General features: G+C 50.7%; 1 protein-coding gene across 2 annotated transcripts; it reads left to right on the top strand.

The window, feature by feature from the left end:
- Nucleotides 1-779: 779 nt before the first annotated feature.
- SCAMP4 (secretory carrier membrane protein 4) lies at nt 780-23,222 on the top strand. 2 transcript variants are annotated; one of them, XM_075444357.1, is made up of 8 exons: nt 780-851; nt 6,590-6,660; nt 7,524-7,579; nt 10,426-10,554; nt 13,651-13,807; nt 18,145-18,246; nt 19,216-19,333; nt 20,057-23,222. In XM_075444357.1, exons 3-8 carry the CDS (start codon nt 7,573-7,575, stop codon nt 20,231-20,233), a joined length of 690 nt encoding a protein of 229 aa, XP_075300472.1. In that variant the 5' UTR covers nt 780-851; nt 6,590-6,660; nt 7,524-7,572; the 3' UTR covers nt 20,234-23,222. The 2 variants fall into 2 exon arrangements, with proteins under 2 accessions (XP_075300472.1, XP_075300473.1); XM_075444358.1 differs by lacking the exon at nt 780-851 and adding an exon at nt 3,440-3,635.
- The last annotated feature ends 602 nt before the right edge of the window (nt 23,223-23,824 follow it).

Genomic DNA, 23,824 nt, shown 5'->3' with positions numbered 1-23,824 from the left:
ACCCCCATCCTGCAGAGATTTAGAGGCATTTCTAAGGTCCCCTCTCAGCCTTCTCTTCTCCAGGCTGAACAAGCCCAGCTCCCTCAGCCTCTCCTCGTAGGGGAGATGCTCCAGTCCCCTCCTCATCCTCGTAGCCCTCCGCTGGACTCTCTCCAGCAGCTCCTCATCTCTCTTGAACTGGGGAGCCCAGCACTGGACACAGCGCTGCAGATGGGGCCTCACCAGGGCAGTGTAGAGGGGGAGAAGAACCCGGCCGCTGGCGCTGGGGGGGGGCTCGCTGCCCGCACCGGGGGGCCGGGGCGATGCGGTGCTTGGACGGACGGACGGACGGACCGCGGGTCACCTGCCCGGCGCCTCAGCGGAATCAGCGTTTACCGACAGCTCACGCAGGCGGTGACCGCGCAGCCCCGGCTCCCGCCGAGCAACCGGGCGGAACCGGCCCCGGAGCTGGAGCCTGGCCAGAGCCGGCGGCTCGATGCCGCGGTACCCCCGGGGCCAGGCCCGCTCCCCCCGGGCCTCCCTGCCCATGGCGGCCCCTCCCCAGCCCCGGCGCCACCGCGGAGGCTCGCCCGCCCCTCAGCGCCGGGACCAGGCCGCGCCCCCGCCCCCTGACCCTTCTGTCCTTCTCGGCCCCCGTAGCGCCCCCAGCCGCGCCTCAGCCCACGCCCCGCAGCCGGCTGGCCGCTCACGTGAAAAGCGGGGAGGGGGCGCGGCGCGGGACACGCTGGGAAGTGTAGTCCGCTCGGCCGGCAGCGCCGCGGCGGCGGGCATTGGCCGGACTCGCGTTCCCGGCGTGCTCCGCGGCGGGCTCGGGGGAGCAGGAGGTTGGGCGCGGCGGCTTGAGGGGCACGGTGAGCGCCGGGTCGGGGCTGGGGGACAGCCTTGGGGTTGGGGTGGAATGGGGGGGGTCGTGAGGGAGCGAAGGCGGGAGGCCTCGGGGAGTGGCGGTGCAGCGGGCCCGGCCCGCGCGGAGTGACGGAGCTCCCTCGGCCCCGGGCTGCAGCGGGGCCTGCCCGTGGCCGGTGGGGGGGGCAGCCCCGGGGACACCGGCAGTGGGGCAGCGGGGGGGGGGAGGGGAACCGGGGACGGCCCCGGCGGGGGGGCTCTCCTCATCCCCTCCCCAGCCGGTGGGTTTGCCTCTCGGGGCTGGGTCCTGCCGGGGACCTGGGAGTGCTGGGGGACGACAGGGTGACCATGAGCCAGCAGCGTGCCCTGGGTGCCAGGAGGGCCGATGGGATCCTGGGGTGCATTAGGAGGAGTGTGGGCAGCAGGTCGAGGGAGGGTCTCCTTCCCCCTGCTCTGCCCTGGGGAGGCCCCATCTGCAGTGCTGTGTCCAGTGCTGGGCTCCCCAGTTCAAGAAAGATGAGGAGCTACTGGAGAGAGTCCAGTGGAGGGCTACGAGGATGAGGAGGGGACTGGAGCATCTCTCCTACGAGGAGAGGCTGAGGGAGCTGGGCTTGTTCAGCCTGGAGAAGAGAAGGCTGAGAGGGGACCTTAGAAATGCCTCTAAATCTCTGCAGGATGGGGGTCAGAAGGACGGGGCCAGACTCTGTCCAGTGGTGCCCAGCAACAGGACAAGGGGCAACGGGCACAAACTGGAGCAGAGGAAGCTCCAGCTGAACCCGAGGAAGAACTTCTTCCCTCTGAGGGTGCCGGAGCCCTGGCCCAGGCTGCCCAGGGAGGCTGTGGAGTCTCCTTCTCTGGAGATATTCCAGCCCCGCCTGGCCGTGGTGCTGTGCAGCCAGCTCTGGGTGACCCTGCTTGGGCAGGGGGTTGGGCTGGGTGACCTCCAGAGGTCCCTTCCAGCCCTGACCTTTCTGTGATTCTGTGGGGCTCGGGGGTTCCCGCGGGAGCGCAGGACTGGGGCCGGGCGAGCACAGGCCAGCTGCAGGGCTGCTCCCGGGGCGGGGGGGGAGTCCTGTGAGTAGTCCTGCGGGGGCTGCGAGGGGAAGCTTTCCGTTGTGGCAGTGGCTCCTTGCTGTGCTGCCCTCGATAGAGACAGCACATGGGCGTCGTAGTTTTGTTTCCTCCACTCTGGTCTCGGCTCTTCATGAGCATGAACCAGCTCGAGGAACTCTGACCCTGCCACGAAAAGAGCAGCGGCTCAGAAATTAAGCAGATAATTGACGGGTTAATTTGTCTGCTTTATGGTGTTATTCTAGGCTGAGTCATGTTGTTGCTGCTGTCGGCAGCCCGGGTCTTCTACGTGAGGCCTGTCCCACCAGGTGCCAAGCAGTGGAGTAGGCCCGGGCCCTGAACACGCGTGTGTCTGGGCTTTCTGTCTTCCTCCGGAGCCTTCTGCGGTTCTGCCCCCTGTGTGGTTGAGCTTTACTTCTGGAAGCGGTCATACCAAAGTCAATATTTGTCTGCTGCAAGTTCTGTAGGACCTAAATTAAGGCTTCTGCCCATCTGCTGAGGCAGTGGATGTGGCTGTGTAAACGGGCTGGGAGAGACCTGAGAGGATTTGCTTCTGATGGTGCTTTCTCAGCAGCTCTGGGGTGGGAGACGAGGGGGAGAGGGGGCAGTGAAATGCCCTGCACAGCCAGGCGTCCCCAGGAGGCTCCGGTAGCTCTGTCGGACTGGCGTGGGAGGAGGCTAACGCTTGCGAACTTTATTAATGCTTGTGCATTTTCTCAGCAGCAGTGCTGCCGTAAGCAGTTTCCCCGTTCTCACTGGTCATGCTGGGCAGCCTTTGGAATTACCTTTTGGCCGTTTTTGTCGCCTAATCTAAAGCACAGCACTGCAAGCGCTGCGCTGGCGCCGCTGAAGGGGCAGTGTCCCCCTCTGCGAGGGCTGGCTGCGTGCGGCCGGGAGGGGAAACACAAATACAAACGATATCAGCTAGACAAATCTAGGATCAGAAAGCTGAGCCAAGCGTTCTGGTGCCTTGCAGAGTGACCTCTGCTGCCTTGGGCTCTCTGGGAAGTTCCTGATAGAGTTGGGCATTTGAATGAGACTCAAAACCAGCTCCTTCCTCTTATAAACAGTCTAGAGTCACCACTTGCTTTTGTAGGAGCAAGGCAATCGCTTGCCTCGGGAACACTGGAGGCTGCGCTGGTTCCCTGCCGAGCCAGGTGGCTTCAAATCCGCGTCTCCCGGATCGCTGGGGGTGCCCTGGCTTTTAGGCCGTTTGCTCTTCAGAAATGTCTGGGGTCTGCCGACCTGCAGCGTGAAGTGGCTTCCGAAAGCCTGGTCTCTGGGGACAGCCCTCCCCGGAGGGGTGAGCCTGAGCCGCTTTCAGGAGATGTGTGTTGTGCCCAGGTCTTCTCATTCCGCTTGTGCTCTAGTGATTAAATCGTTGTCTGACGAGGGAGTGTTGGCAAGTTCTTCTGCTGGTGGTGTTACGTTCGGATCCTGCCCCTCGATTTGCTTTCGGCAAAGTGCTCTGGATTAAACCCTTGAGCACAGCTCTGCGTAGAAGCTCTTGGCCTCGCTACAGTCATCGTATTGGAATGAAAATACAGAAGCAGTACAGAAAATATCCAAAAGCAAGACTTCAGAAGCTGGTAAATTTTGATGGATGGAAAGCTTAGGATGCCGGGCTTTTTCTGGGTTTGGCTGGGACGTCTGCAGACGGCACGAGGGGAGCTGGGGTCCTGTGAATCTGGTCGTGTGGGCTTGCCCCAGGTCACCAGGTGGGTTTATGGCAAAGCAGCTCTCCCACCTCCCTGTCAGCGCTCCTCTTTTGGCTTGTCCTTTATTTCCCCCACCCCCCTTCTCTCTTTTTGGAGAAGGAAGTAGGGAGAAATAACTGAAACGTTTAAAATTATGTACTGCAATATAGGCAGAGTGAACAAGGGTGCTAAACAGTAACGTACGTGCAGTCATATAAAGTGCCTCAAGCAGATTGCTGTGGGTATTCCCTCACAGATCTGTCCCTGATCTGAGATGGTGAGACGTGTTTCACGCTGAAGTCACATTTGGAGTAACCATGTTGTTGTCCGCCTAGAAAAACAGTGCTGCTTGCATCCGTGTCTTGGTTTAAAAGGAAAATGCCATCTCCTAAAATGACGCAGGGTGTTTTTTTGTCTCTGACACACTGGTGAGGAAAAGCTCCGACTGTCTCCGGCGGGCTCTTGTGACTCGTGTGCGTTGGACTGCAAACTTTGGAGTCGTTCACTGGCCGTGGAGGAGCACAGTGGAAAAAGGAAGCTCACTTCACGCCGTGGTTTCCTTAGTGTGTGTGGTTTTTTTCTCCCTCCGCAAATAGTGGATTATATATGAGGAGATCTCTGCGGTGGAGTAGAGGAAGTTGGGTTTTGTCTATTCCCAATTAAACCAAAAATGTTGCAGTGAACAGAGAGCTTATTTTATGTGTTGTTATCTTGCATAAATTCACGTGTGGTTGGATGATAGCTGTTTAGGTACCTGTTTGTCTGTATTTAGTGCATATCTGTTTACTTATGCCAGGATCTCACGGCTGGAGCTTGACTGGAGGATGTTTAGGCTGCACAGCGAAATTCTCCCCTTAAAGGAGTTTTAGCCACTGGCCATCCGAGCTGAGCAACCTCATCCCTGATTAGACACAAGATTTTTCCCTGACTGTATGCCTAAGGCCTCTTCTCCCGAGACCCTGCAGCTAAGGGTTGGCAGAGATCCTGCCCAAATTCAGTGGTGAGCTGGGGAGGTGTGAACACAGCGACTCCTGTGCAAGGGTATCCTGGAGCACGGAACAGAAGTGTCATTGGGTTGGATCCTGGAGTCTGAGGCCGTGCTGCCCGCGAGAGGTTTGAGCTTGCTGCCGTAGGTGTCCGTGGGGGGAAGCTCCCTTGCCTTTCACCGGGAGCCGGGCTGGAGTCTCGGTGCAGCCGGACCGATGGAAGGTCAGTGCATTTCAGGAACTGATTATTCAGGGTAAAACTTGGTTGGATGCGCTTGTCCTTCCAGAAAGATGTATTCTTAATGCTGCTTTGCGGTTCCAAAATGCATCTTTCCATAGGGAAATTACAGTTGTTGTCCCAGGAACTGCTGTGAGGTTACTCATAAAAGCACAGCTTGCTGAAGAGAGGAATATGCAGTAGTTTGTCGTGGCTCCTTTACGTGATAATGTGCTCTGTCGTCAAAGCATTAAGCCGTGGCTAAGATTTATTGGGAAATGGGCAGGTAAATGAGAACAACTCGGTAAGATGAGAAGGGAGTGGATCACCAGAATGCTGCTTTCTCTGGTTTTTTATTTACTTATTCAAGTTAAAGCCACTCAGCAGCACCACAGTTGTCTCCTTGAGAAGGGAGGGCACCCAAGAGCTGCTGTTTGGCCACGATGTCCCCATCAAGCCAGGAAAACGTCCCTCGGTCTTTCCTTCTGGTCCCTTTTCCAGCGAACAGACTGACACCTCCCACCCCTCTGCAGTTGGAAGACACTGGCACTGAAGTACATGAACTAAATAATCCTCTTCTGAGGAAGGACCTTACTTGTTTGCTCATTGTTCAGTGAAAGATTCTTTTCTCCAAGTGCTTTAGCGTGACTGGTGTTCGTGTGTCATTGGTTCTTCCCCTCAAGCTTATGGATCTCAGTGAATGGGTGGGGTGACGTTTTAATTGTATTCTTAACTGTCTTCATATTTTATTTTCTATTCACACATTTAAAAAAGGCAAAGCAAAACGCTTCCATTTCTGAATCATAAGCTATAACCTGCCTGTCAGACCCTGGGTGCTGTCTGCATTGTGACTTGAGCAGCGATGGGCCCCCGTGTGCGAGCCTTCGACCAGGGAGTCCCAGCCTGGAGCAGCTCACGAGTGACACAGCTTTCCTGCCCGCTCTGGTGCTTTCTTTAGACTGGTACAGGCGAAATAATATGTTCTTCTCTGTGTGGACATAGTTAAGCTTGTGTATAACTGTGTCTCTACGTACAGAAGAATCGGCTGCCCGTACAGGTCCCACTTCTTATCAGAGTGCCGTTGTCTCCACCAAGGACTGCGCTAGCATAGCTCAATTAAAAAGGAAAGTAAATGCAATCCCAACAAAATAATTGCACCGGTGTGAGCTCTGCGACCTCCAGACCGTACAGGAGGCACACGGGAGGACAGCACGGAGGTGCAGATAAGGGAAATGGGCTGCTGTAAATCCCGAGGGCTTTGGATACAGCGCGGCTGTTCCGACCTCGGTGCTGCGGGTGCTGTCGGTGCTGGCAGCGGTGTTTGTTGTGTTTGTAGGGGCAGTTTGTAGTCTACGCTTCCTTTGTTCTCGATAACTCGTCAGACCCTGTGGTGCTGCTTTAGAGGGTTGTTTTGTGGTACTCTGTGCTTCCATTCTGGGGTTTGCAGGTAGGGACACACGGTGGTTTTATCCTTAACGAAGAAGGGGTAGAATCAAAGCGCAGCACACACCTCTGCAGCTTTTTTCTGTGCGATCAGTGCTGCCAAAATCCGCAACACGGCTGACGCTGAGTAAACTTTGCAGGATTTGATTCTTCCAGAATTACCGTCCTGTTCAGTGGCGGTACCAGGAAGAATGAATCTGCATTTTAAGCAGGGTTGTGCAGAATTATTAAAATAATGAGGGATGTTGGGTTTTCTGTACCAGTTGATTTGGTTTTTTTTTTAACAGCAGTTTACATCCCAGCTAGCAGTGATTATCTGTTTGTTTCAGGAGTTGGGAAGGTCCACAGAGAGCCAGGAGCCAACAAATCATCTCAACACCTAAATGAAGCGTGAAGTCTGGTGAGCTCGTACAAATTTCTCTTTCGACGTATGCGCTTTGCTGGGTCCCAGCCAGAGCTGGCTGTCCCAGCTTGCTGTCTGGCTGCAGCTGGAAGGTACGCGTGTTCTGGCCGTGGCTCTCTGTGCATCCTCAGCCTTTGCCAGGTACCGCTGAGAGCACATTTGTTCGCTGCTGAATGGTACAAGCCTGAAAAGCGGTTGACAGTGGGGTTGTGCTGAATTAGGTGCTACCAGGTGGAGCTTTATACATATGTCCTGGGTTTGGCCAGGACAGGGTTAATTTTCACTGGACTCCAGGAGGGGGTGGGGGCTGACCCCACCTGGCCAAACAGAGCCAGGTGTTCCATACCGGTGTTCCATACCGGTGTTCCATACCGGTGTTCCATACCCTGTGACATCACGCTGGGTTCCGGTGCGGGGGAACTCACTCTCGGCTCGGGGAGGCTCGGCGCTGGTCCTGTCCGGGAGAGCAGCTGTCTGGGTCGAGCGGTTCGTTGTCGTGTTTTCTCCTTATCTGTGCCGTTGTTGTTGCTGTTCCCTCTGTTTGCTGTTCTGTTAAACTGCCCTTACCCCCACCCGCCGGTTTCTGCCTATTTTCTTTTTCATTCTCCTCCGCACGCCGGCAGGGGGAGGGGCGGCCGCGTGGCGCTTTTGTTGCCGGTGGCAGCCGAAACCAAGACAACATACAAGGAGCAGTGGTGATCCTTTCTGTGAGGTTCCAGCGTGCTTACGTTGGGCGCTTGGGGACAAGTAGTTCGTGGTGTGAATCTGTCAGACGCTGTACCGGAGACACTCACGATTCCAGGAGATGCTTTGGGTGCTGGGTGGTGACGGGTGCTGACCTGACTGTCTTTCTCCGATAGATCCGTTGCTGTCTGTCTGAAACGTCACCAGGGAACGCTCCTAGCAGAAATGGCAGGTAAGAGCACCTCGAAATTCGGCAGTGTATGGAGGAGAATGGTTTCAGGGAACGTTTTTTGGTACGCTGTGCTGGCTGTAACACATCAGGCATGCGACGTGCGTCCCTTCCTGAGATCTTAGCGATCCCTGAAGCTCTGCAGCTATTTCTCTCTGCTTGCCTTGGTCACATTCACTTTGACGCTGTATCCACTGTGGATTTGTCAGCTGAGGTTCCTGTTTGGGCAATAAAGGCTCAGGTGTGGCTTGTTTGAAAGTTTTATGAGGATGAAATTTATTCACAAAAAAGTACATGAGAATAATTCCTTCCTTACAGAGGCTAAATGGCTTTCCACAGCGTTCCTAGCTGTACTGTTGATATTAATACATCTTAATTTTACTTGTAGTGAAATTAGTAGCAAAATTCCTCCCAACTTTTTTAAGATAATAAAAAGTCCGGGACTGGCATATGTCTGCTGCTCATCAACGATACAGTTTGGCCTTTGAAAGCCCGGCTGGTGCTTGCTGATCTAATGTATTGGTCCTAGCCTTGGTGGGAGTGCTGCAGCACTCCAAGCTGTGCAGTCAGACATGAAAGGGGATGTTTTCATTTGATTTCTTTTGCCTATTCTTGGAAGTAACCCAGAACAGTTGAAAACTACAGGGTCTCTGCATGGGAAAAAGCGGTTGTCTGGCTGTTTGCAGCTGGGCAGCAACAGAGAAGAGGTGTAATCCCCATTTTTGTGTACCTAGCAAACAATTGTAGAAGTACTTGGAGCACTTTGTGAGCTTGAAAAATGACAAACTGCAGTGGCTGGTGCCCAGCAGGCCAGTTGGTTTTGGCCTCGCCATTTGGGGACTTCTGCGCTAGAGGCTGGCAGCAGCTCTACTGCCCATGACAGATCTGTACTGCAGGAGAGAGAAGATGGAAGAGAGCAGCACCAAAGCAACTAGCTGCAGCTTCAGCTGTTGGAGAGGGACAGAACAAAATTTTCCTTATCCCTCAAATACAAAAGAAAATAAGATTGTTAGAGAATCTGCTTTTACTGTGTGCAGTGAATCTTGCTCTTACTGACTTCCCTAGAGAGGTTTAGCTTTAAAAGCTGTGCCCCCTTCCTTTCCTTTGATCCAGCATTGTTACGTCCTGTCGTAGCCTGCTGAGACAGACTGTCCGGCAGAAAGCCCATTCGGTGTTTATAGCAAACAGAAAATTAGTGCTAAGGAGTCCAAATTCCTATGGACTTTGAAAGCAGCCGTGGGACATGAGCACTGCCTGTGGTGGGGTCAGCAGGAGGTGTTAACCAATAACTAATAACAGCTTTAGAGGGCATCTGAATTAATGCAAAAAATGCATTTAGAGGAGATGGGTGAGGAGGGGCAGAAGACTTAACATTTGTTTTTATAAGGAAAAGTCTACTGAAAAGTCAAGTTTGGTTGGTGACTTCAGACATTATTCCATATTTAATTCTGATATACTCACAGCGGGCGTTATCCTCACCGTGTTTTCTGCATGAAAAGATGCCTTGCCTTTCCATGAAGTAAAGCCTTTTCTTTCCCAAAGCATGGCTTACAGCTTTAGGCCCTTCCCTGCCAACCTTCAAACGAAGCTGAGATGCTGCTCCTGCGAAATGTCTTCCCACATGGAGGTAATGGCAGGAGAAGGGGAACTCTTGTGCTGACAGTTCTTGTTCAGACGTTTCCTCTGTCTTCTGTGCCATTTGGAGGTTTTCCCAGGACATTCTTCATCTCTTCCTCTGGTTGTTTTTAATTCTGTTTACTGGGGCTGAAGTAGACTAGAGACAATTAGTCACAATGCCCTGGAATCAAACTTTAATCAGCACTGGGAGGCAAGAGCAAACATTTCCAAACATGTAGAAACGCACATCCAGGCACACACAGATACGCGGGCAAATCTGCGCGTGTGTCTGGCAGCTGACAGCAGCTTACATGCAGAGGATTTAGCATTTTATTACTTGAATTTAAAACATAATTTCTTCCCAAGGTAAGGTTTTCTTCACCATATTGCTTTTGTCGGCATTTGCTGATTTATTGATTATGAATGCAAAGGCTGGGGTTTTTTTGTTTTTTTTTCTTTTTTTCTGGGGCTTAACCTTGTAGGAAAAACCTGACTTTTGAGGAGAAAAGGGTACGTTCATGAGTCTTGTCACACCAAAATCATCTCTGATGTCTAATTTGCCTTCCCTGACCTGGATGACGTCCAAGTACTGAATTCCAGTTTGAGGGATGCTTTCCGAAGGCACCCTTCCTTACTGTCACAGGGACATGTCTGCTGCAGGTCCGAAGGCCCGATCCGTGCGCCAGCAAGCCTGCCAGCACGGAGCTTGTGTCTGAAAGTACATCTGCTTGTCTGGAGGATCGCCAGCCTCTCCTCCTGCTCTGGTTTTCTGAGAGGTTTTAACTAAAAACCTCTGCGCAGCCTGTTTCCCCCAGATGTTGCTGGCCTCTGCCCCCTTCCTGGGGAACCTCATCCTGGAGCTTATTTTAACTTTTTTTTTTTTGCCTTGCAGTGCCTTTTGCTCAACTTTACACGGATGTGTAAAGGTATCGGAGCCATGCGTGGCTTATTAGCTTGTTTCTAGCCCTCGCTCCAAGCCTTACATGTGCTGGTTTAAATGCCACCTCCGCTGCCGAGCGAGGAGGGCAAGGTGTTTGGTGTCCGGGGTGAGGATGGACGCGCTGAGTACCATGAATGGCCAGAGCAGACGATGGTTTCTCTCTCAATTCTTGCGAGTCCCCTCGACCCGGGGTTCCCCGGGTGTGTATGGGGAAGGTGCGGAGGGTCTTACACTTGCTCAGCCGTATGAGAATGTTTCTGCATTCCACTAACGCCTGTGTTCTGCGTTGCAGAGAAGGTGAATAACTTCCCACCGCTCCCCAAGTTTATCCCTCTGAAACCGTGTTTCTACCAGAATTTTGCTGATGAAATTCCCGTCGATTATCAGTTTCTGGTGAAGAGAATCTACCACGTATGGATCTGTAAGTCAAATAAGAAACCTGTGCTGGGAAAACGTATTTGTGCATTAAAACACTGTAGATCTCAATGACTTATGTGCTGTAAAGTTTTGACTGCAATTAATTGATGAGAAAATTCCTCTTAGAATACTGTAATATAACTTTATGCTCAAATTTTGAGCTGTCTTGCATTGAGTCTTTTCCACAGAGCTGCCGTTGAAGAAAGGAGAGAGTATCAGTGCTAGAAAAGTCTGTTAGTAAATTTGAGGAGGAAAAAAGCAAACCACATTTGATACCTTTACTAATGCCAAGTGATGTTTTACTCCCCAAAATAACCCTCTTAAAGTAATTTCCAATTCACCTAAACTAAAATGAATAGGAGAATTTTAGGCAAGAAAATAAATGTGGCTCGTTTGCTCGCTAGCTGTCTCCCCACCTCGCTGTAGGAAGGCTAAAATTCCCCCTCATTTGTGCTGTCCAGAGATTTCCCAATCGAAGCGGTGTCTTCTAGTCATGCGCTGTCCCTTGCTTAGCTGGCGCAGCCCGCCAGACGTTCCCGGTGCTGCTGGAGAAGGGTGCTGATCCCCTGGGTCACAGCTGGTGATGTGCTGATACTCCCTATGAGCAGCCCTCCTGGCTCTGGGCTCAGGCTGTCGCGGCTTAGCCGTTCGAAAGCCAGTAATGAGAATTGACCATTCTTCTCCAAGGAATGAAAGCGGATGAAAAACGGTGTAGCAGGCCTAGAAAACCACAGGGAATGCTTTGGAAGATTAAAAATCTTTTTGCCTTGCTTATCTTTTTTTCCCCAAATGCTTGTCATCCTATTTACCCTTCTCACTGAAGGAAAGCTTGTTTTCTGCCAGATACGCATTTGGTGGCACGGCTTTTCTTCCAGATGCATAGGATGTGTGTATGAGAGAGATTTGTGTGCATAAGTAATAGCATAATCTATCACTCCATTGTTCTTTCGTTATTTAGAGCTGCTGAAATGAGCTCTGTAATTTTCTTGCCTGAAGAAACTGCTTGTCCCTCCAGACGAACTGGTTAAATGTTGCTTGCTGTAAAGCAGCCTTTGTCTGCGACTCTCCCAAAACAAAGAGTCCCTCATTCCAGTTAATGGCAGGCTGGAACGGTGCCAGCCCTTTGGGCAACTGGTCTAGGCACGGCCGAGGAGACCTGGCCTTTTCACCAGGGCTTTCGAACTTCCATCTGCAGCACGCTTTCTTCTGGGGTCCTGCCGACTTCTTGGGATGGGATGGAGAGAGAAACGCGTGTGGAGGGAAGGCGGTGAACGAGAAAAAGCTGGTGTTAAAAATCGAAACACAAAAGTCGTTGCTAGAAGGGTTGAATGCTCATTGCTTTAATTGGATGTGAACATTTTATGAAGGTGGATGGCGATTTGGGGAAACCTGTACCAGAGCTCCCACTACTGGAGAACAAACTCCTACCTGGCGCGCAGGGAGAACCGGGAGTTCCTGAAAACTTTATAGGTGTTCTTGGCTTGCTGGGCTGCTTTTTCATATTAAGTAACTTTTGGAGAATAAGTTACTTCTGAAAATAAAAATTTGCAGAAGTACAACTAATTACTGTATAAATGGAATGTAAATAATTAGAATTCTTTCTTTCCCCCAATACTAAGATCCATCCAAACCATTGCATATGAAACCTTGTTGTTAGCTGCTCAGAAGAAATTTTCTTTGTAGTAAAACAATGTTTTATTTTAACTCTCCTGTAATACGTATGTCCGAAGCAGCAGCTGGGTTCGATGCTTTCCACGCTAAGTTCTCCCGACTGCGTTGTCAGTACTGTTCTACGACCACACAACTCTGTAGTGGTTTAGCAGCCCCGGGCTGTGTGAAGGCAGGTGGCTCTGTGCCAAGAGGAGGAAAGAGAAGTCAGGAGAGACTGGGCTGCGGTGGGCGTCAGAGGACCAAGCCCGGGATGTGCAGGTGTGCTGCAGGGCCACCACGCGTAGCAAATAAAGGAATGGCAGGGCATGTTCACTTACCCCGGGTGAAGAGAAATTCAGGGATTTAATTTTGACTGAATAAATGAGACCAGGGTCCGAAGTGTTGCCGTGAGCTCATCACCAGACGGTACTGAAGGGTCTTCTGTCTTTGGGCCCTCTGCCTTCTCATTTCTCTTTTCTGTGCTAATTGATAAAGGTTACTGCAAAGTTTTTTAAGAGTTACCACCTGTTTTCCAAAATATGAGCTTGTAATTGGGCTAAGCCTCATCGACGCTGGCAGAGCCTGGGGGAATGCAGGGGCAGCTGCAGGGAGTCCCTGGGGTGTTGAGGGGAGCCCAGGGAGGAGAGCGGAGAGCCTCTGGCATGGGGACTGAACTCAGCCTGCCAAAGCCAGGCTGTGTGCAGCCCTGCTCTGCGGTGATGCTGAGCTGCAGAGGAAGGGGGGAGCAGCATCACTTCGTGCACATCTACTTAGCCCAGACTGGTGCGCTCTGGGGGCCTTCGTCAACTGTTCCTTTCATCCGAGTGGCGTGCACAGGGATGTGAAAGGGCCTTTAGGCCACCCCTGTGGTCCTGTGTTCTCAGCCTGATTGGAGTTTGCTCATCCCCTTGCTCAAGGCAGCACTTACAAGCCCTGGAGCTAACTTCCAGGCTTCCTCAGAGGCCCAGGGAAGCAGAGAGAGAGTCCGCAAGGCACTTTGCTGGCTCTGTAATAGCTCCTGAGGCAGCCTCAGCAAGCACGGAGACCAAAGTCATACTGAGGCTGGGTGCAGGGCGGTGTTACACACCCCTCTCCTCTCATAAAGGGCTTTTGCTACAAATGAGAACTGAACTTTGCTCATAATTCGTAATAATACTGGCCTGAGTCTTGTATTGGTCGCACCGGTTGCTACCCAGCTGTCCATCCTTTGGCAGGTCTGGAAAGATTTTCCTCATCCCTCTGCCGCGGCGCTCCCTCCGGAGATGGCTGCGTCTGTGCTGCCGGCTCCTGGGGTGACGCAGGAACCTGCGACTCGCTTGGAGCGGCTGCGTTATTGGGCTCGAGTTTCCCACCGCAGTATGGACCCTTCCGAAACAGGGTGTTTGGTTCCTTTTAGCATGAAGGCGTGAAACTGCACAGCCTCATGTTCTTCCCTCTGCCCTCTTTACAGTTTACTGCATCACACTCGGAGTGAACATAATCGCGTGCCTGGCGTGGTGGATCGGAGGAGGCTACGGGGTCAATTTTGGTTTGGCCGTCCTCTGGCTCATCCTCTTCAGTCCCTGCGGCTACGTCTGCTGGTTCCGACCTGCGTACAAAGCCTTCCGGTAGGTCGAAGCCCGTGTGGGGGTTTTGTGTCCGTTTCCTCTGGGAGAGAGAGGTGGTGTTACTGGGGAGAGCCCCGATGGAGGTCGGGGTAAAGAGTAAGGACTTGATGTCTGGATGTCTTGTTTACTCTCGTAACAAAGAGGAACGTGGCTACTTTTAAATACTGGATGTAGGGCTGAGGCTCCCCTGCCTAGGACTGGAGATGAGCAGCAGCGAGTAGTTTGCCACTTCCATGAGGATGAAATTCATATTTTACTTAAATATCTCAGGCGTAGCAGCACCCTCATATCGGCATAACATCAAGACAGATACTAATTTGGTAAAGCTTCATTGAGGCTTATTTTGATGGAAGACTATTAAGTTGTTAGTTTTTGAGAACTCTTCTGGTTTTTGTTTCTAGGTATTTAAGAGCTAGGCTGCTTTGCTTTTTAGATAAAAGCAGTTCCCTGGAGCGAGTTCTTCTGAAACTCCACAAATATTTAAAGCCATCCTACATTTTCACTTTAATTAATAATCATTTGCATTTGTTCATGCTTGCTTTGGTTCACGAGGCATTATTCAGCCATTCATGCATAATGCTTGTCGGAGCTGTGAAGGTCCAGAGCATTTTCCAGCCGGACGCAGGGAGAGGAGGCACAGAGGAGGGGAAGGGCTTGCCCAGCGTCACACTGCAGGTCGCCAGCAGGCCCCAGACACCAGTCAGGGTTTTGAACTCTGAGGTGAAGTTCTTTCTCGTTCCCCATTATCAGAATACTCTGGGTTTTGATTATTCACCAGATTCTGTGATCAGTTGGTTTGGATAACAGCAAAAGGAGCTGATAGAGATGAGAGCTGGCAGATGGGGTCCTATCTATTTAGCACATGCTAAATTAGTTGTGTAAATGCTCTTCCGAATTTACGCTTTGTATACTAACAACACTGGGCATTTAGTGCGCTGGTGGTGCTTAAAACATCAGTGACTTCATCGTGGAGTACAGGAGAGGATTATTTCTGATGGAAACGGAAGGCCACTGGGTTGGATTCATCTGAAAGTTTTCAAAGACATGAAAATACCAGCTCTGAACTCTTGCCCTCTGGGGCTAGGGTTTTGTCCCCATCCCTAGTTCAGCAGCCCGAGGGCCTCTGAGAGCCGGCTAGGGCTCTGTTCAAAGAGCAGTTTCCATTCTGAAGTCTGGGAAAAATTACTCCTCCCCGTTGACCTCCTCTGGGCTTCGCAAGGACCGTTTCTAATTATTTCTTTAATGTTGTTTGTATGTGTTTATGCAACTGAATACTGAAAGGTCCCCGAGGTTACTCTGTGTAAAGACTTCTACAGTTAAAAAAGGAATAAGCCCTAGGGACAGACTGGCAAGCCCAGAGATCACTGACTTCACCGTCAGTTGTAGAAGAGGGTTGAAAAACGCTGCAGTGGGGCAGCACTGTTCCTTGTGGGATCGCAGCTAGTCGTGATTTGAGAAAGCAAGGTCAGGCCCACTTGCTATGCTTGTTCTGGGAAGAGGCAGCCCTTCGATACTGGCAACCTGTACCGTGAGGCTGCCTTCGTAAAACTTTGGTCATACCTCTGCGTCCAAAAGGAAATCAGCTGCAGAGCTTTGGCGCTAGGGCAAAGCTGCTGCAAATCTGCACCAGAAGGCTGGATCAGAAATCACCTTTTCTGTGTATCCTCACTAATTCCCACGGATCCTTTCAAATGAAGACTTCTCCAGCCCTTTTGGGTCGTAGTTGCAAGAGTCTGTTTGAAGGCTCAGCTTCGAGCCTAATCCTTGTTAATTGGATTATGATAGGCACCACAGTGAACAGTCCATGTTTCAAGTATTTCTTTCACATTGCTGTACTCTGAGGTGTTATTTGAAGGGTGGGATCATGAGGATACTCGGGGATGGCAGATTCCTTTCGCGGCAGCTCTGCAGCTATCGTTTGAAAGATCAAAGATAACCGTGCCAGCACACACGGCTCGGAGTGGCGGGGGCCTGGCTGGGGGCTCTTCCACTTGTCTCAGACTAGCCAGGGTCCACAGCGCTGTTCCCTCCAGAGCCTGGGGTCTTGCCTCCCTCATCTCCTCCTTAGGCAGTAGGAGCTAGAATTTCAATACTAATAAACATTAAAATAATAATAATTAAAGTAGTATACATTAAAATACTTCCAGGGTTTGAGCAGGAGCTGAGAGTGACTGGAGTTCTTTTGTAAACTCCCCCTTGCACTAAGCTGCCTCATAAGCAACCACAGTGTTTTTTCTAAATCTGTTCTGTAAATCATGGGCCCTTTGAGTTCCTGAGAGAACGGTAATCATTGGTGTCTTTAAAAATGATAGTTTGGGGGGGTTTAGATGTGCGTGGGCTTACAGTGAAAGGCTGGCTCATGGACACAGCTGGTTTAATGGGATGAAGATGTTCTGCTGCAGTTCTGTGGCAGAGCCAGAACCTGGGCGGGACGGTGCTGTGCCCCAGTGCACCCATGACAGAGAGACCGTGAACGTACCTGGCCAGCCGCCTTGTCAGGGGATCATATTTCTGCTGTCTGTCATACCTGCATGAAATAAAGGACCTCACATACTTGGGACCCTCTCAACCTGTACATCCTGGAGATGGGGAGCCCGCAAAGCCGTGAAAGCTGCTTCTGCATTTCCCCAGACAGGGTACCACCCGCTTCTCTGGTGGCTGTTTTTCCTCCTGTTACGTTCCAGTGCAGGATTATTAACCGTGGGTGTGTAAGCGTGACGACGAGCAGCCACTGAGACATTGCCAGCTGGAATTCTCATGCTCAGTGATCACTTCTAGTGTACGGGGAAACTCTGCCTGCCAGTGCTGGGCCCCCCTTGTGCCTACTTGCTGGTGGCTGAGCTGCACGGTGTTGCGTTAATTTGGCAGAAGATAAACCCCCTTGCTTTCTAACGCTCTTCACCGGAGTGAGAGGCTTGGTGTGGCTAGGTTTAAATTCTGAGTGATGTCCAATTTGCCACTACCAGTCCAGTCGCGTTTAATACGTATATTAAACTACCACCATTCTGGATACACTACTAGCAGTCTGCACCTTCAGTCCAGTCGCGCTCATGAACCGGCACGGCCGCATTGGGTCGCGTTCAGTGAGAAACTGTGACAACTGGCTACTGAAACAGGGCAGTTTGATTTGTGCAACAGGTATAGAGGGTTTTTTTGAATTGCCAGTGATAGTGACTGTCTGCAAGAAAGCACGTGCAAATATGAAACGCGTGAAAAGGTTATAAATAATAATACAGCCTGGCTATAAACATGAAGGAGTAACTATTCCCGAGAAAAGCGCTTAGTTAAAGTCTCTCCCAAGGTGGGGAGAAGCAAGGCTCAGCCCGTCGCCCGATCCCGGCTGTCGGAGGCAGTCTGAGGTGGAGTTTCCCTTGACTTGCTCACGGTGTTATCTTCTTTCCCTCCGAAGATCATCTTCTCCGAAAATCCCCCATTTCCCTGGCTATTTTTATATCCTTTCTATCTTTAAGGTGGAGTTTGAGTGACTGTAGTTATACATACTTTTTATCATGATTGGTGTAAAATTCTCTCGCTTCACGTTTAAAGGTACAGTTTACGAAAAATCGAGAGCGCAAACTCGAAGAGGGGTGGTCACACCTCGGAGGCAGGTAGCCTTTGGGATGGAGGTGTGTTTTGGTATTAAAATGATATTAAAACGAGCAAAGTTCACGAGACGGTAGCACTTTGGCAAGGTTTTGAAAACCTGTTGGCTCAGGGGGCCAGCTGAGCTGCTTATCAGTTCTAGAGAACCATTTCTTCCTGCTGTATCATCATGGAGCAGGGCCACGGAGTCTCCACTCCGTTCTGTCCTCTATGGTACATGGCAGGGAGTTGCTGTGTGAGTGGATTCCTCGCATGCCTGCTGCAGCTGTGTCCCATCATCAGAGCTCCTTTGGATTTCATGCTTTTCCTCAATGGGTGAACACTGCTATGTTTTTCATATAAACCTTAATTTTCAGATGTAAAACCTTAATTTTACTAATAATTCCACACATGGGTGTCAGGCTGCGCTGACTTCAGGTGTTTGGTCAGAGAAACGATTCAGGCGCTGTCTGTTCTGCAGGAGGCTGCCTCTCCTCCTGTGTGGTCATATATGCAATTACTTTGGTAAGAGCAATTGCAGGAGCCAGGCTTATTGGAAGAGATTACACGCTGATGATTCATGGATCCGTGTGCTTTCACTGCGGGGGAAAGAGGAGTAGCCTGCAAAGTACATAGCTGTTGAGGGATCTCTTCTGAGATACCACGTTCGAGGGTTTGTACGTGATGGGGTCAAACAGCAGCGTGAAGCAGCACGAGGTGCCGGTCTCTCTCTAACTTCCTCTCTTCCTTCACAGGTCGGACAGCTCGTTTAATTTTATGGCCTTTTTCTTCATCTTTGGCGCCCAGTTTATTCTCACAGTCCTGCAGGCGATTGGTTTCTCTGGATGGGGAGCTTGGTAAGCAGATGGTCCTACAGCCTGACAGCGGAGCGCTCGGCTCCCATGCCAGAGAGTTTCAGGCCATGGGCTGTTGCCATGAACTTTTGAGAAAACGGTGGGAGTCTGTAGCGGGTGGGGTGGCAGAAGCTTTTGTTTTCCTCTGTGGCATGGTTATATCTGCTCTTGGAGTACACAGTTCTGTTTCTAATCGCTGTATTGGCAGAAGTTGGGTATCCTCACCTGCCTGTTGTTTTTGTCACCTTCATACAACGTCCATTTCTTCTTACGATTTAACCAGCCAGTTTCAGGATTCATCTGATCCTCTCTTAGCATTGCCCTCAAAGCATTTGCAGCACATGGTGAGCAGTGCATGATGACTCACTGTTGGCCTGTAGAGCAAGTATTGTGAGAGTTGTCTTAAAATAAATGGGAGCGTTTTAGTGTCTGTCCCTGGTTATAACTGTTTGGCATTTTAACTTTCTGTCTCTAGAGACTTGAGAGCAATTCCTGCTGAAACTACAAATCATAGAAAGTCCTAGCACTCCGTGTAGCATTTTGTTTTCTTAACTGCTAATGCTCCCTAGTTGCCCTACCTGGTTATTGCCATCAAAGGAACAGAGATGCAGTGTAAATCACAAGACCCTCGTGTTCTCTTATCCCAGTTCTGGTCTCTAGATGCATGACCTCTGCACTACCAAGAGCACCTTGGGAATAAATCTTCTCTTCCCAAAGTCTGTGCAGCTGGCTGTCCCCTAAAGGTCTGAGACTGGGTTAGCGAGGGATGCTAGCAAGTGAGATGTGAGATCCTGGGGAAGTACCTGCCTGAGCTGCGTTTAATTCTGTCCATTTTCTTCATTGTTCTTTTCATTTTCAAGAGCTTTAAAGCTGCCTTGTAATTTCTGGGTATGAGTAAACAGCTTTTCTGATAATAAGGACACTTTAAAAAGAGCTATAATGGTACTGTTTCTTTCTCTCTCTTTCTCCCAGCGGATGGATGGCAGCCATTACTTTCTTCAGCACCAATGTTGCAGCTGCTGTGTTCATGCTGTTTCCTGCCATTATGTTTACAGTGTCAGCGGTCGCAATGCTCATCTGCATTTTAAGGGTAGGTGCTTCAGATGTCTCTCTGACTTGGAGTTTCCGCACTCCGTATCGCAGTAATGCAAACAGGCAGCTTAGCAGCCGCTGTAAGCCATCACTGCGCTTAAACGTTTTCTAGTGTAGACACTTGGTGTCTCTGAGTATCTAGAGGACAAATCCAGATAACACAAGACAGCTGGGGCTGGATGCTGTCACCATTTCACGTGGCGATGTTCCTTCACATCACCTGAAGCGAGCTTCATTGCTCATGGAGATGGATATTGATGGTAAAGGTGAAGTGTCTTGGGATGGCCTGCAGTGGGGACGGGGCGGCAGAGTGGGAAGTGGTCCTCGGTTCTCTGCAGAAAATTAGAATTTGGAGGTAGGACTGCCTGGAAAGCTTCTGTAGACTAATGGGAGAGGAGGAGAGAAGACAGAAGCCCTTTTGAAGCAGCAGTGTCAGTTTTAGGGAGGTTTGAGCCCGCTGGCCTGTGTTGGTTGCTGCAGGATTCCCAACCCGATTCCCAGACATGTGGCTGAAATGGGTTCAAGTCTTGCGTTGCTGTTGTCTGTTTGCACCTCTGTTCACTGGATTACTGCATTTTTAGTGCTTTTGTTCTGTGGAAACATAGCTCTTTACAGAGAAAGAAACAAATCCACGTTGCAGTACCGAAGTGACTATAGCTCTTCTGAGGAAGAGGTGCTGGAACCTGCTGCTGACTTTCCTCTTCTCTCTCTCATCCATTAGGTACATAAAATCTACCGAGGGGCTGGTGGAAGCTTTCAGAAAGCTCAGGACGAGTGGAAGAGCGGCACATGGAGAAACCCTCCCAGCAGGGAGGCCCAGCACAGCAATTTTTCTGGGAACAGCCTGCCAGAGTATCCCACAGTGCCCAACTATCCTGCAGGAAACCAATGGCCTTAAGCAGTAACAGCTGCAAACTGCCTGGATTCTCTTCTTTCTTGTCTTTTTATTATTGTTATTTGAAAAGATCATTTGCATTCCAGTCATCTTGGGGACTTCTTTGTTTTTTGTCTCCTCATCTCTGTAGAGGACGCGTGCTGTCAGCCCTTCCCACCTCTGGAGCTCTGCACGGCCTTATCGGAAAGCTTTTTCTTATTGGTTTGCATTGAGTTACCAGTATTTGCCTCGTTGCAGACGGAGGAATCAATCGTTCACTGCCCTTGCTTGAGGGAATCCTCTCATGACCATATGTGAAAAAGGTTGACTTCCCTGCAACAGCGAACACTACCACGACTACTTCTTCTCCTGCCTCCCTGTTTAGTTTCCATCACGTGCGCAGCACACTGCCAAGTCATCTGTAATTGTAACAAACGCAATCAGAGCATTAATAGCAACTGGTGTTTACTCTCCTGGGTGAATAATGTTGAACTTTTCCCTCTAAGGGAAATGCAACACCTAAATTATTTGGTACTAGTGATATCGAAGGTATTTGTAAAATCTACAACCTCATTTGCTTGTGCTCTCTGGTGAAGAATCCTTTAGATAACGGTGCTCGCTGTGTGTGAGTGTTGTTCAGATGTGATGTCTGCAAGAGTCCTCATTTGGCCAGGACTATTGTTATGCTACAAGTCTTGCTTTCCTTGCTGCCAAAAGTTTGTGCTTCAAAGGTGCAGATTCATCTCATTTGGTTAATGATTGCTCACCAAAAGCCTGATTCAAAGCCCACTGGAAGCTTTTGAGAAGCTGGCTAGCACTGGGCTTTGCACCTGGCTACCTGGGTGGTGGTCACCCTCTTGCAGGTACGTAGCATGAGATCTCTATGCCATCTAACTTCCACTTACATGGCATCCAGGTTTTGTGCTGACCCTAGAAATGCGTAGCTAGACACACCTTGCACTGCTGGGACACCATTTTGTCTGGGCTCCCAGCCAGCAGCTGGATGCAGGATAACTGCTGATCCCAGTGCTGGGGCCCCAGCGTGGTTTGGCAGTAGTTCTGTTACCATGAATATCTTTAATTCTGCCTTCTCCTGGTGTAGCTGAAATCCAAACATTACGCAGTGGGGTCTGGTAGACCAAGGAAAGCTTGTTAGTGCTTGTAACTGATGTTAGCTGTGCAGACCTGGTCTGCATCTCTGTAGCCAGAAGCACTTTCCTTCCGTGTACGAGCAGGGAGAGAGAGATTATTGCCTTTCTCCAAGAATCAGCTAAAGAGAGGATAAAGCTGTTGGGAGGGATTGTTTTCCATGAGAGCCAGCATCCATCTCGTCATTCATCTCCATTCTGTGCATGCACATCAGGACTCCTGGAGCCTGAGCCATCCAATTCCCCTGTGTCCTACAGCGATACAAGCAGCAAAGGCTGCAGTTTTTCCTTCTCGCTCAACAGCCTGCTGTGAATTTTCTCAAACCTGTCAAAACTGGGAGGTCAGTTCCTGATATTTTTATAGAGAGCGAGTGTTCAAAGTCTCTGGTTCTGAAAGTTTCGGCTAGTGAAGGACGGAGCGCTCCACTGCGGAGATGTGGGAGGTGTTGGGCACCCCGTGGGTCAGAGCCTGCCCGGCTTGGCAGGCCCGCGGATGGGATGCCAGAGCTGTGGTGGTGAAAGTGGAGTCACTCCAAATTCATATGGAATAACTGGAAAACAGAGCTGGCTCCTGGAAAGGGACAGGGAGGTTGTCCTAGTTAGGCAGAATTGATTTGCAAGTGATCTTTTGAAAACTGTCTCTACATGTGCCTTAACTAATAAAGTACTAGTTTGCGAAGGAGAACGCTTCCTTCCGTGTCGCCCCTGCAGCACTTCCCATTTGCTCTGTTAACTTTTCCTGTGTCACACTGTAATGCGAAGTGACATACAGCTTGGAGTCTGCGCGACACCTGTGGCACTAGGGCCAAAGCGAAAGCAAACGTGAATCGGAGGGCAGAGCCTCCCTGAATTTCCGTTTACAAGCAACACTGGCTCCCTGCTGCAGAACCAGCCTTGTGCTGGGTCTGGGATATTGAACGTGCTCCGAGCACGAGAGGGTTTTTTTCTTGCAAGTGGGCAATTGCTTGTGAGTAGGAACGCTTGAAGCCTTCTTAACAGAACACGACTTGATCGCATTGTCAAGCTTTTAGGTGCCTTTGTCTTGTGTCAAGTGTAATTTTAAGTGTTTGTCGCTTGCCATCAGAGTGATAAAAGAACTGCCTGTCGATTAACTCCCTGGAAATACGATTGCACTACAGGGGAGTGAGGGGAGGTGAACGGGGCCGAACGCGAGGTTGGCCGTACTTGGAAGCCGAAACACAGCGCACCCGTGTACCACGCTCCCTCCCGCCCTGCCCCTCGCCATCCTCAGCCTCTTGCCAAGATTTTTCAAAAGCGGTTGGTGTCTCTCCTTCTTTAGTGTGTCGGGTTGAAGATCTGAAAGACAGCAGGAGGAGAAGCGTTGACGGGGACTCTGCATCCTGCTTCTCTTGCCTCCCCCCCTTGGCTAATCCGAGGGCCTGTTTTGAACACCCCCACCCCCTTCAGTCACATTGCAAATGCTTGAAGCAAGGAGAGGGGGCAGGTAGGAGCCGGACCCCGAGCCCGCGCCCCGTTAGCACACACTGCCTGAGATCTCTGTGGAGCTGAAACGAACCTCTCTGGCTGGGATCTGCCATCTCTCATCCCCCTCCATCCTCTTCGATGCCAGAAACCGTAATTCCAGCAAGTTGACTCAACACGCTGCCTGAACTACCGTGGCTTATTTTTCTGGACTCCTCTGTATGTTTTTAAATGTTTACATTAGCTTTCTAAGACCTCTTAACACCATTAACCTGGACCTGGCTCCCGGTTTTGTTCGGCATCACGTGGCGTGCATGTGTGCGATGTTTCATGTCACTTGTGGAGCTCTGGCTTTTGTTTTGTGTTTTTTCTCGGTCACAAGACAATAAATGCTCATCCTGTGCTTGATGAGAAGAACTGGCCACGTTAGAGAAGTGTGTCTGTTCCTAGGTAACCGGAGTTATCTGGCAGAGGGAAATGGTGAAATCTCTTATTTTCTCCAAAGTCTCCCAGCGCATGTTGTTTTTTACTTAAAAGAACAGCAAGTTTATGGATGAAGCTCGTCCTCTGTGCTGGGGACCGGCGCAAGAGGGGCCCGCTGTGGTTTGTACTCTTACAGCGGCCTGATGAGCATTTAGCAGAGGTGCTGCCATTATTTTCATTTTTGAACAAAGGGAATGGAGAGCAGAGGTGTGGGTGGTGGTGAGAAAGTCCCATCTCCCGAGCGCTGGGGTCGAGGTCTTCTCCCTGGCCTCTCCGTAGCAGTGCAGAGACTCGCGCCAGCCCCTTGCAGCGCTGATTTCTGCCTTCTCTGGTTTATTGCCTGGGAGGAGATCGTTATCCCTGGAGTAAACGGGCTGTTTGACAGTGAAGGGGAGTTGAAGCGCTCTGTTTCACACATAGCTGAATTTATCGCCCCAAATTACCATACTGTGGCTTCATAGCCCAGTTCCACTCCATAGCAGGTATTTAATCCTAAAAGAGTCGTTCTCACCACAGCTGCTCAATGTGACAGCTGCTAACC

Source organism: Opisthocomus hoazin, chromosome 27 (genome assembly GCF_030867145.1).
Source record: "Opisthocomus hoazin isolate bOpiHoa1 chromosome 27, bOpiHoa1.hap1, whole genome shotgun sequence".
Classification (NCBI taxonomy): Eukaryota; Metazoa; Chordata; class Aves; order Opisthocomiformes; family Opisthocomidae; genus Opisthocomus; species Opisthocomus hoazin.
This window is presented reverse-complemented; position numbering and strand designations above follow the sequence as displayed.